Here is a 12,509-nt window from a genome sequence, read left to right as displayed (position 1 = left end):
ACACATTATAGGGGGAGTGGCAGCACAGACGAGATCCTGAAAGGTCCCTGATTGCTTGGAGAAGCTCCACAGCATAACTGCATAGTAACTGGCATTGGTAAAAGCCTTGGAGAACTCACAACTGTTCACAAGCGTGCCTTAATGTCCCACCCAACATCTCATTCCTTACCAGTGTACCTGGTGTGGTGAAGTCCTTCACAGGGTTTTTGAGTGGAGATAAATAGGGGCATCCCAAGCTGCTCAGCAGTGTGCTGAGGCCATCTGCGCCATACACCCACCCATCAGAGCCTCATTACTGCCAGACAACTTGCCTCCTCTCTCTACCTGGGTGATCCTGCAGCAAACCCTCAAGGGGAAGACTGAGACCACTGAGCTCTGCTAGAATTTGAGCTGGCAGCAATCTGCACAACCCATGCCCGATAATGCTGCCCTCCTGGCCATGCAGGCTTCTCAAGAGGCATTGGAAGGATACACAAGGCCGGTAAACCAAGGGATTTTTGTGGTTACCATTGTCCGGTTTCCCTGCTAAATACAGAGGTTAAAGTGCTAGCTACAATATTAGTTACTAGACTTTTACAAGTTATCAAACTACTGACACCACAACCAATCAAGCTTCATGCCTGGAAGGTCTGCCCGTTACAATCTATGATGCACACAGAACTGGCAAAGCCAAATCAACGACTGGCTGGAGCCACATGTTGTGTTAGCATTAAACGCCCAAAAAAAAAAATTCAGTACATTGGCCCTTCTTGGAGCATACAGTGAATTTGGAAATTTGGATTTTGGCCCAGTTATAGAAAATGGGTTAGTTTACTATATCAAGCCCCAGTAGCTTATTTCATGGTAAAAGAATGATGTCCTCAGAATTTGCAATTAGCAGGGGTGCAAGACAGGGTTGCCCCCTTTCCCACCTCCAGTTCGCTTTTATTATAAAAATTGCTTGGCTTGTAGGGTCCATGATCTCCCGGCACTTCTGCATTGTGGGAGAGGTGGCCTTTGAGGAGAATATAGCGCTATACGCAGACGTCTTCCTTTAAGTCACTAAACCCTCCCTGCCACCCCCCCCCCAAATACTTTTCCAGCAGTTGGAGGAGTATGGGGGTTATTCTTAATATTGCGTTAACTGGGTTAAGTCCATACTGGATCTTCCACAGGAGATGGTCGTGGTTCCACGTCCCCCCCCCCCTTTCCATCACTTGACCTATACTACTCTGGGGTCTAAGTACCTGGGAATATTTCTGACCATACAAAAAGGGGTATGATTTGAACTTAATTTAGGAAGAGTTATTCATTCCTGACATGGAAAGATGATGAAGACTACCCCTCACGTTGCTGGGTAGGGCAGCTTTGTTCAAGTTGATATCACTGCCTAAGCTACTATACACCCTCCAGCATACATATTACCCGGTAACCCCCTGAGACTTTCACCACAATAGAAGGGGACCTACGAACATTGCAGCAGGAGGGTAAACACCCCAGGGTAGCCCTAACTCTGCAACGTAACCAATATAATGGTGGAATTGCACTCCCGGACGCGAGTGTATTACTGGGCATCTGACCTCATCAATGTTAATGACTGGCTTTCCGTCCCCCTATATCACTCCACCATTAGATTGGAAAGATCTCAGTGAACCTTGAGATCTTGCCTTCTCTATCTTCCAGCCACCCGGGTAGCGCTTACAGCCTGGGATAGAGCCAAGACCACCACAGGGAGTTAGCGATAAAGGCACGACACTGGTTGGTCCAATTTAAGATCCTTCACTGAGTCTATTATGAAGGGGTCGACTAAGCCATAGAAAAGACCCCTGACCGACGCTTGCTTGAAATGTAATGATACTGATGGTTCTTTCCTTCATGCCATTTGGAGTTGTTCCCAAATACAGTTCTACTGATGTGGTCTAAACGGTGAGGTTAGCACCATGATTTTGCTGCACCTTCCTTTAGATCCAGAGTTTCTCCTTTTGAGTATCCCTAATGATATAGATTTACCTCAGGCCCATCTGTTGCCCCGCAATGAAGGAGTGGAAAAGAGGCATGGAAATGTACATGATGGCCAAGAAGGCCACATACACCCGCATAGGCTCTCCCTGAATATTCCACAAGGTATGGGGCAAATGGATATCACATTCTCTGGAGGAGCTGGTGAAAGAAGATGAGTAGGATGGAGGTGGGGTCCAGTGGCAGTCACTGTTCTTTTCAGACACTATTTTGTCTATGGCTCGATACTTTCCTGCCCTAATCAATCTCTGGGTTGGGGGTGGGGTTCTATTGTTTTTGGTATAAGCATATGAACAATGGGAACTGCCTGCACAACTGTAATTTACTATTTGTCCATGCTGAATTGTTAATCCCAAGAACTTGTGGGTGTACCTTCCCAGGAGACATGCTGCATTAATGGGGCTAATCAAGCTGAAGAAAACATTTGCTTTCTAAATGCAATTCTGTTTGAGTGACTGGAGGATTGTCCAAAAGGGAATTGGGAGTGACCCTACTTGTCAATTCTTGAACTTTCTAGACAGGATGTTTGACTGGGTGACACCAGGTTCCAGGGCACTCTGAATTCTAACTAAAGGCAGACTGACAAGAGAGGATGACCATAAATCAGATTAAGACACCATAAGGACATCAGTAAGGCTCTCAGTGAATGGCAGGAATGGGTTTAAAGAACCTCAGTCAACACATGTTCCAATAATAGGCAATTAAAAGTCTAGGACTTCAGATGACCTCTGAACCATTCATTGCAATCTCTGTACTTTCTTCGACTGGTGGTCACGGTGGGGAGTCTAGCTCTGTTTCAGGAGATGTGTCTAGCCCACTTGCATTCTGGAGATCCAAATATAAGGCGTGGTCAGAAAAAAGAGGCGGGAGTAAGTAGTCCCTAATCAGTGTGTGTCCTGAGGGACAATATGTGAGCCATGCACTGAAATATAATTAGATCCACAGAGAGCGTTAAGCTTCTGATAGCACTAGCACTGTGGCAGAGGTCTTGGAATAGAATAGTAGCATAACAACTGGTTGTGCCTTTTCGCTCTTGTAACACAACATGGGACTTGAGCAGACAGTGGTTCGGCATGGGAAATTGGCGTTGGGAACAGATTTTGACCCCACAGTGTGCCAGTATGGAAAGAACCTGCCTGGACCCCAGCATCGGTTTACAGACCAGGAATAGCATCAGTGCAGGCTCATTGTTGATAGCTAATGGTCAGACCCCATTAAGAGTGGACCTGTTGGGGTAGGAACCCCTGCTGCTCCGTGGAAGCAGGAATATTTGTGCAGATCTGCAACAGGGTCAAAGATTGCCCAGGAAATCGGGAGCACTGACAAAATCTTATGCCAGGTCAGATTTGGGTGAAACCGCAGGAGTGCAAGCTCTATCTTGAAGTCCTCAACTTCTGACTAGATATCAAGTTGCTTGGTGAGGGAGGTAAAAGTCCGACTTGGCCTTCTTGAACTTATGCCAGGACTTTGATTTGTTGGAAAACTTTGATTGGGATGGCACAGAGACCAGGACAGAGCCCACAACTTGGAGCAGGATCTGTTTTTCAACCGTGACCTCTTAGGCTCTGTGACATAAAGCTACACTTACAATTCCTGAATAGGTTTGAGGTGCATAAGGGCACACTTGTCGAACACCTTAAGATTCAAGGCAGAAGCCCCAGTTCCACAAACACTTCATGCAGATCTGTGATCGACATCTGCTTCTATCAGTAACAGCGCTGCCTGAATCTGGTTGTTTTCAGCCGGGACATCATTTCCTAGACCACTGTTCTACAAATATGTAACTCATTGGAAAACAAGGTTGGACCACAGAAGCAAATCAAAAGACATCAGCACACTGGACTCAATTCAGGGATGCAGAATTCCTATAGCCAGACACCGAGGACATATTGTATGGGGTCAAGGACAACAGGTGTTCATGTCTATTTCATCCTTGGGACAAGTAAGCCAAAACCCCTGCAGCTCAATCCCTCGGGCTGCCAGTTCAAATTACACTATGGATCAGGGAAGGGCATTGTCTGCAGTTCGCTAAAGTTATATTTGTGTTCTTATGTTAATGCGGCTTGAACTTGTATTTATGGTGCAAAACCTTTATTATTAGGTTGAGCACTCCAAGGAAATGTTGTAACTCCCAGACTGCACTACTGACCGTGCTTCCTATATAAAAATGTATACACACGTCCACAAAGTTTAACAATATAAGGCTACTTATAATGCACTCTAATTAGATGCAAATATTTGCAGAGTCTTCAAAGCAAGATTGAAGATATCTGCTCTCAAATGAAATTGGTCACAAAAAAAGCAACTAGGAAAAAGATGCCTTGCTAAACTGTGAATTGTTAGGTAACATTTCTTTAAAGCATAATTTAGTAAAATGTGTTGATGCACGCTAGTATTTAAAAAATAATCATAATGGAAAAGCAAAGCAACAAGTCTCAAAGGGGTTATGGAAAACATGATGTAAGGAAATGCCTCCTTGGCATGGTTACCCCCTGACTTTTTGCCTTTGCTGATGCTATGTTTTGATTTGAAAGTGTGCTGAGGCCTGCTAACCAGGCCCCAGCACCAGTGTTCTTTCCCTAACCTGTACTTTTGTTTACACAATTGGCACACCCTGGCATCCAGGTAAGTCCCTTGTAACTGGTACCCCTGGTACCAAGGGCCCTGATGCCAGGGAAGGTCTCTAAGGGCTGCAGAATATCTTATGCCACCCTGGGGACCCCTCACTCAGCACAGACACACTGCTTGCCAGCTTGTGTGTGCTGGTGAGGACAAAACGAGTAATTCGACATGGCACTCCCTTCGGGGTGCCATGCCAACCTCACACTGCCTATGCAGTATAGATAAGTCACCCCTCTAGCAGGCCTTACAGCCCTAAGGCAGGGTGCACTATACCATAGGTGAGGGCACCAGTGCATGAGCACTGTGCCCCTACAGTGTCTAAGCAAAACCTTAGACATTGTAAGTGCAGGGTAGCCATAAGAGTATATGGTCTGGGAGTCTGTCAAACACGAACTCCACAGCACCATAATGGCTACACTGAAAACTGGGAAGTTTGGTATCAAACTTCTCAGCACAATAAATGCACACTGATGCCAGTGTACATTTTATTGTAACATACACCCCAGAGGGCACCTTAGAGGTGCCTCCTAAAACGTTAACCAGCTACCCGTGTAGGCTGACTGGTTTTAGCAGCCTGCCACACTCGAGACATGTTGCTGGCCACATGGGGAGAGTGCCTTTGTCACTCTGTGGCTAGTAACAAAGCCTGCACTGGGTGGAGATGCTTATCACCTCCCCCTTGCAGGAGCTGTAACACCTGGCAGTGAGCCTCAAAGGCTCACCCCCTTTGTTACAGCACCACAGGGCATTCCAGCTAGTGGAATTACCCGCCCCCTCCGGCTACGGCCCAACTTTTGGCGGCAAGGCCGGAGGAGATAATGAGAAAAACAAGGAGGAGTCACTGGCCAGTCAGGACAGCCCCTAAGGCAACCTGAGCTGAAGTGACTCTGACTTTTAGGAATCCTCCATCTTGCAGATGGAGGATCCCCCCAATAGGGATAGGAATGTGGCCCCCTCCCCTTGGGAGGAGGCACAAAGAGGGTGTAGCAACCCTCAGGGCTAGTAGCCATTGGCTACAGCCCTCCCTGACCTAAACACACCCCTAAATTCTGTATTTAGGGGCTCCCCTGAACCTAGGAACTCAGATTCCTGCAACCTAAGAAGACTGCTAAGCTAAAAAACCCTGCAGGCTCTACCGGCCTGTCGCCCCTCTTCTGAAGAAACTGCTCCAGCGACGCTCTCCCCAGGGACCAGCGACCTCTGAATCCTCAGAGGACTGCCCTGCTCTAGAAGGACCAAGAAACTCCCGAGAACAGCGGCCCTCTTCACCAAAGACTGCAACTTTGTTTCCAAAGAAGCAACTTCAAAACAACTGCGTTTCCCACCGGAAGTGTGAGACTTGCTACTCTGCACCCGACGCCCCCGGCTCGACTTGTGAAGAAACACTTCAGGGAGGACTCCCCGGCGACTCCGAGACTGAGTAACCAGAGTTGCCCCCCCCCCCCCCCGAGCCCCCACAGCGACACCTGCAGAGGGAATCCCAGGGCTCCCCCTGACCGCGACTGCCTGACTCCCAGATCCCGACGCCTGGAAAAGACACTGCACCCGCAGCACCCAGGACCTGAAAGATCGGAACTCCAGTGCAGGAGTGACCCCCAGGAGGCCCTCTCCCTTGCCCAGGTGGTGGCTACCCCGAGGAGCCCCCCCCTTGCCTGCATCGCTGAAGAGACCCCTTGGTCTCCCATTGATTTCCATTGGAAAGCCGACGTGTGTTTGCACACTGCACCCGGCCACCCCCGTGCTGCTGAGGGTGTACTTTCTGTGCTAACTTGTGTCCCCCCCCGGTGCCCTACAAAACCCCCCTGGTCTGCCCTCCGAAGACGCGGGTACTTACCTGCTGGCAGACTGGAACCGGGGCACCCCCTTCTCCATTGAAGCCTATGCGTTTTGGGCACCACTTTGAACTCTGCACCTGACCGGCCCTGAGCTGCTGGTGTGGTAACTTTGGGGTTGCTCTGAACCCCCAATGGTGGGCTACCTTGGACCCAAACTTGAACCCTGTAGGTGGTTTACTTACCTACAAAAACTAACAAATACTTACATCCCCCAGGAACTGTTGAAAATTGCACTGTGTCTAGTTTTAAAATAGCTATATGTGATTTATTTGAAAAGTATATATGCTATTGTGATTATTCAAAGTTCCTAAAGTACTTACCTGCAATACCTTTCATTTGAAGTATTACATGTAGAATTTGAACCTGTGGTTCTTAAAATAAACTAAGAAAATATATTTTTCTATACAAAAACCTATTGGCCTGGAATTGTCTTTGAGTGTGTGTTCCTCATTTATTGCCTGTGTGTACAACAAATGCTTAACACTACTCCTTTGATAAGCCTACTGCTTGACCACACTACCACAAAATAGAGCATTGGTATTATCTCTTTTTGCCACTATCTTACTTCTAAGGGGAACCCTTGGACTCTGTGCATACTATTCCTTACTTTGAAATAGTGCATACAGAGCCAACTTCCTACACATGAAAATAATAATTGGCGGTCAGGAGTTTAGTTTTATAAATTAGTGTTTAGCTTTGAAATGTTTTTTTTCTACAACTGTATAGCTGTGAGAGCTGGCGGGTCATCAGCATAACAAAAAAAAAACAAATTCTTCTAAAAAAGTACACATTGCCACAATGTTCCTGACGCTGAATAAAACTACTTTGTGTGATGGTATACTCCTTGTGAAAGAGCAGAATGCGTCCACTCACAGCGAAGCCAGTCAATAGATAAGAGAGCATTTTAATGAAAATAAAAGGTCTTGGGTAACACCAGACCTAATTACGGGCCCAAATCTTAAAGAAAGTCACAAAAGTGCACCCATGGTATATGTCCTTGCATTTGTGCAGATTTAGGCTTTCAGAAATTCACAAGGATTTACAGAAGTAGGCCAGAAAATCATGTTCCTACAAAACATTAGTGAACTGCATTTTGGCACTAGCATATATGCATTTTTCAATTTGCTTATGCGAAAATCTGTTGAGCGTTTACAAGTTCACTTTCCCTCCAACCACATTTTTCCCCAACCACTGAACACATTTTACCTCTGCTCGTCAGGAGAACATTTCCAACCTCTCTCAGTGTGGGAAAAGATTAGAGAAGAGCAGTTGAAAACCCCTAAAACGTACAAGTTAGTAGATTTGCATAGACACAAAGGGGCATTTCAACTCAGGAACTATAGGTTACCGCTACCTCAGGCCCCAGTGGAAAAGTGACAATATAAGGGAATTGCTCATTTCAAACCCTACTATAGAATGAGCCCTGGCACAATCAAAAAGGCTGTAATCAGAGCTCTTAAACAATGAAAGTGCTGCCATAATTTGTCAGTGCACTACATGGCACCAAAGGGCCAGGTGTTTTTTTTTTTTTTTTTTTTAAAAGGGCAAGTAGATTTTTTAAGCAACCTGTCCTATGGACAAGTAGCTGTTTTAATTCCACATCCCTGTCAATTACACGCAAGTTCTCCTCTATCACTTCTCAAGTGGTACAAAGCCACAGGCTGCCACCTATGAGCACACTGGAGCACTGCTACAAAAAAAAAATACCAAAAAAAAAAGCTAGCTTAGCTGTATCCATGATGGGACCATTCTAAAGATGAGGAATATGTGATTTTCAAATATCTATCATAATTACAATATTCTAGTAAACAATTAGCTGCCTCAAAGTACATACACTTAATTAAAATCATAACTCCACTATATTCACAACACGTGATGGGCTGTATAATTGTGACCAAGTAATCCAAGCTTCCAGCACGTCCAATTTAACATGTACTGACGTGTTTTTAGGCTGGGGAAGTGGAGTATTTTAGTCAAATAGCCAGGAGACGGCAGAGGAAGCAATGTAAGAATAGCAGGTTCCAAAAAGCAGACTGAATATCCACTAAGTTCAGGCATGCACACAAGTGCATACCACATCTACAACTTTTATTTTACACATTCCCGGAAGAGAGGCAGAGTCCAAAACCCAAGGCGCCAAAATCCATAGGCAAATGGCAACATCTCAACAGTCTAGACAACAAAAACTGTGCATGTTATAACTATGGTGTGGTCCACCCAAGAGACAGTGATCACCAAGCAGGTAGTGCACAGTCTCTTGAGAAAAAGCATCCACATAACTTAAAAGGTGAAAGGAATCTGTTCTTTCTCAATCTATGCCACAATTAAAAGTGATGGAGGGAAGCTTATGGATCTTTCAATTAAGCCATTTGAGAGAGTAGAGTGATGGACATGAGGACCCCATCCTGCACTCTATACTCCACATAATCAGAGCACTAGAGGAGTGGGATAGGTGAGTCAACCACACAGAAAAAGCAAGACTATGCCTACAGCCTTCTACCAGACTAATGACAGAAAACATACCCAGCTGCAATTTCTGTAACTAGCAAAACACAGGACAAAAAGGTCAGATTAAACATCAACAACATGTACCACAAAATGGCAGCAGTAGTTTCAAGTCAAATGGCATCACAAATAACTGAAAAGCAGAACATAATATACCTTCTGAACTGAACTTTGGTGAAGGTCAGCATGCATTCCACCGGAGAAGTATGAAGAGCTTCCAGAGTAGAAGGAAGGATGCGGCAATCCTAAACTGTTTCTGTCACTAAACTGGGACGGTGGAGACATCTTTAAAAACAATTAAAAAAACAACCCAAATTAGATTCAAAGATTAATTAGGACCTTCTAGCAGGACAGCAAATAAATAAATAAGAGTGGCCAAGGAACAAACCTCCCAGGGAGTTCCAAGCTGAAGAACATGTGTTATATCCCCTAGAACAATTAGGTACAAAACATTACACAGTATTTGGGAAGGGACTGGAGTGAGGGAGACAATCAGATAAGCTGAGGCATATCACTTTACAGAATGTTCAGTCTTCAAGTTTACATTTTTTACCTAAATCGAAATTAGTAAAAGGTAAACTGGTCCAGGCAGGCAATTATAAAAATGTTCAGTAGTTTAGCCAACAGGTCCTATGTGAGGTCCACACTAAGAAGTCAGAGAGCTGCTCCAGTATTTGCTCAACTTAAATAGCTTTTATGCAAGTGACACCAGAAAGGACCGCGCACTAGTAATCCACTGGATTACAGAAGTGTTAACTTTTCCTGCTCCAAATGCCAAATCAACATGTTTTCATAGTTTGTTTTAAAATCAACCAGTGAAGGAGAGATTACCTTGCTCTAGTGCATGCTAGGTGGAGTGACATTTATAGGAGCTGCCTGCTCATGGCTGTGTAATGAGTCGGTCACTGGGTTTTTCAACAAATCTCAACAGAACCTGGTACCATACCATGCCCAAGAAAGAAACCTCTAATTACTGTCTGTCCGCCTGACCTTTTCAACGACCATTCAAGAGAATGAAACATTAAGGCACACTGCTAGGAATGAAGGGAGTTAGACCATGGCATACCCTCAATTCTTGAAAACAAAACCTAACTTCTTATGTCTTAAGAACTCCTGGAGGCTCAACATTTGCAATTCCTTGCCAACTGAATTTGTCACATATAAATCGCCACTTTAAGGTCATGTCTTTGTGTATAAGCCCCCAGGTTTTTTTTTTTTTTTTTTCTTAAACTCAGAGTGCACCCAGGCCTAACAAACAAAACTCAGTGCCAGTGCCCTTAACCTAAAAAGGTGTATTCAAATGGTCCGACACTTAATTGGCCAACCCTAACTTACCTGCAAGTCCATAATATATGGTATCCAGCGCTACTAGGGCATGTAACTTAGAGGGTCACCCAAAAGATTGCAGCACTGGTTGTGCCACTGAAATGGGAAACACTTGGGAGAGGGGCTACTCTATTGTTTAGGCAGGCAGACAGGCTGGCACTGGGGCCAGCAGAGGGGAATACCAGTTGTCAAAATCGTTTTCCATGGATGTGTAGCCCCCTTAGCCACAACTCTGGGTTGGGCTAGGGAGCTCAGCACACTGTGAGGAGTCTAGCCATGTTGGAAGTAGCCAGAATGTTGAATCCTGGGATAGCCAGATGCCATACTTCCCTGGAAGTAGTCATTGGGTGGGAAGGAACCTGGTAGCCCATCAGCTCCCAACCACATCTTAACCAGAGGACATTTTCTGGGCATGAAAGCAGTACCCCTACCACCCTGAACTCAGACATCAACTGAACTGGAAAGAGGGCCAAAGGACTGCCTTGCTGCACCAAGTTCACAGCAAAGAGGTGTGTTGTTAATCAAATGAAGAGTAGACAGGCAGTGTTAATAGAAGTAGTTTTGTCCAAATGGAAAGCTCCATCCACAACACCTGAATTTGCAACATTCTATACAATGAATAGCAACCTAGCAATGCTAAACAGTCTAGGACCCAAAATGTTTCATAGCCAACCCCCAAAATACCACAAGAGATTACAGGGACATAGTCTGCACCTGGTGGCTAGCAAAGAGGGGGGCTGTGGCTGCCATGAGATAAGTCTTCTCCAGAACCCAGCTGAAACAAATAGACTCCAAGGGTCAGCCGACCGACCTGTTTGCAGCACAGAAACAACAGTTGAAGAAGCCTGCTCATGGCAAATCGTAGCCAAGATCCCCGGATCGTCATACCTTGCCGTTGTGCAGCACCATGTACTAGGAACCAAAGCTCAGAAGTTGCACCTGAGCCGGGAAAGCTGTTGGAGTGCAGCTTGGTTGCCCAGAAGCTACAGCCCGAAGAAAGATTGACTATGACCGCGATACTGGACCGGAGAGGACCCTGTGGGACGTTGTCCAGGACCCTCTCATAACCTTCACGGACCAAGGACTCCGCACAGGAGAACACACACACACACACACACACCCTCGACAACCGCATCGCATCCACAGCATCCTTGAGTATCTTCAAGCATCCTGTATCCTCAGCATCAAGACCACTTCCACAGAACTCCACTGAACAAGGATAGTGATGAGAACTGATGGAAGGCTGCTTCTTCTGAAGTGGTAACTGTTTGATGACCTTACTAGTCCCCCGACTGGTTCTCTGATGGAGTTTGTTGCCCGAAATAACTAACCTCAATACAACTTGCCCAAGTTTCTGCTGAAAAGTTTCTAAGGGTCAAATTCTTGATTTTGCCAATGCTAATTTGCGGCTGAATGACATGCTTTGATGTACTATTTCTTGCAAATTCTGTATTTTCAAAACCTCCTGTAAGGAAATGCCTCCTTGGCATGGTTACCCCCTGACTTTTTGCCTTTGCTGATGCTATGTTTTGAATTGAAAGTGTGCTGAGGCCTGCTAACCAGGCCCCAGCACCAGTGTTCTTTCCCTAACCTGTACTTTTGATTCCACAATTGGCACACCCTGGCATCCAGGTAAGTCCCTTGTAACTGGTACCCCTGGTACCAAGGGCCCTGATGCCAGGGAAGGTCTCTAAGGGCTGCAGCATATCTTATGCCACCCTGGGGACCCCTCACTCAGCACAGACACACTGCTTACCAGCTTGTGTGTGCTGGTGAGAACAAAACGAGTAAGTCGACATGGCACTCCCCTCAGGGTGCCATGCCAACCTCACACTGCCTATGCAGTATAGATAAGTCACCCCTCTAGTAGGCCTTACAGCCCTAAGGCAGGGTGCACTATACCATAGGTGAGGGCACCAGTGCATGAGCACTGTGCCCCTACAGTGTCTAAACCAAACCTTAGACATTGTAAGTGCAGGGTAGCCATAAGAGTATATGGTCTGGGAGTCTGTCAAACACGGACTCCACAGCACCATAATGGCTACACTGAAAACTGGGAAGTTTGGTATCAAACTTCTGAGCACAATAAAGCACACTGATGCCAGTGTACATTTTATTGTAAACTACACCCCAGAGGGCACCTTAGAGGTGCCCCCTGAAACTTAAACCAACTACCCGTGTAGGCTGACTGGTTCTAGCAGCCTGCCACACTCGAGACATGTT

At 45.8% G+C, this 12,509-nt stretch overlaps 1 protein-coding gene across 2 annotated transcripts in view; it reads right to left on the bottom strand.

Annotated features, from left to right (window-relative positions):
* RAVER1 (ribonucleoprotein, PTB binding 1) overlaps nucleotides 1-12,509 on the bottom strand; it is a 251,857-nt gene that overhangs the window by 49,837 nt on the left and 189,511 nt on the right. For both annotated transcript variants that reach the window (XM_069231826.1, XM_069231827.1), the window contains exon 12: nucleotides 9,117-9,245. In XM_069231826.1, the coding sequence (XP_069087927.1) occupies nucleotides 9,117-9,245 (129 nt within the window). The remainder of the gene's footprint in view (nucleotides 1-9,116; nucleotides 9,246-12,509) is intronic.

Source organism: Pleurodeles waltl, chromosome 4_2, assembly GCF_031143425.1.
Source record: "Pleurodeles waltl isolate 20211129_DDA chromosome 4_2, aPleWal1.hap1.20221129, whole genome shotgun sequence".
NCBI lineage: Eukaryota > Metazoa > Chordata > Amphibia > Caudata > Salamandridae > Pleurodeles > Pleurodeles waltl.
Note: the sequence above shows the minus strand (reverse complement) of the source record. Positions and strands in the feature narration are given on the sequence as shown.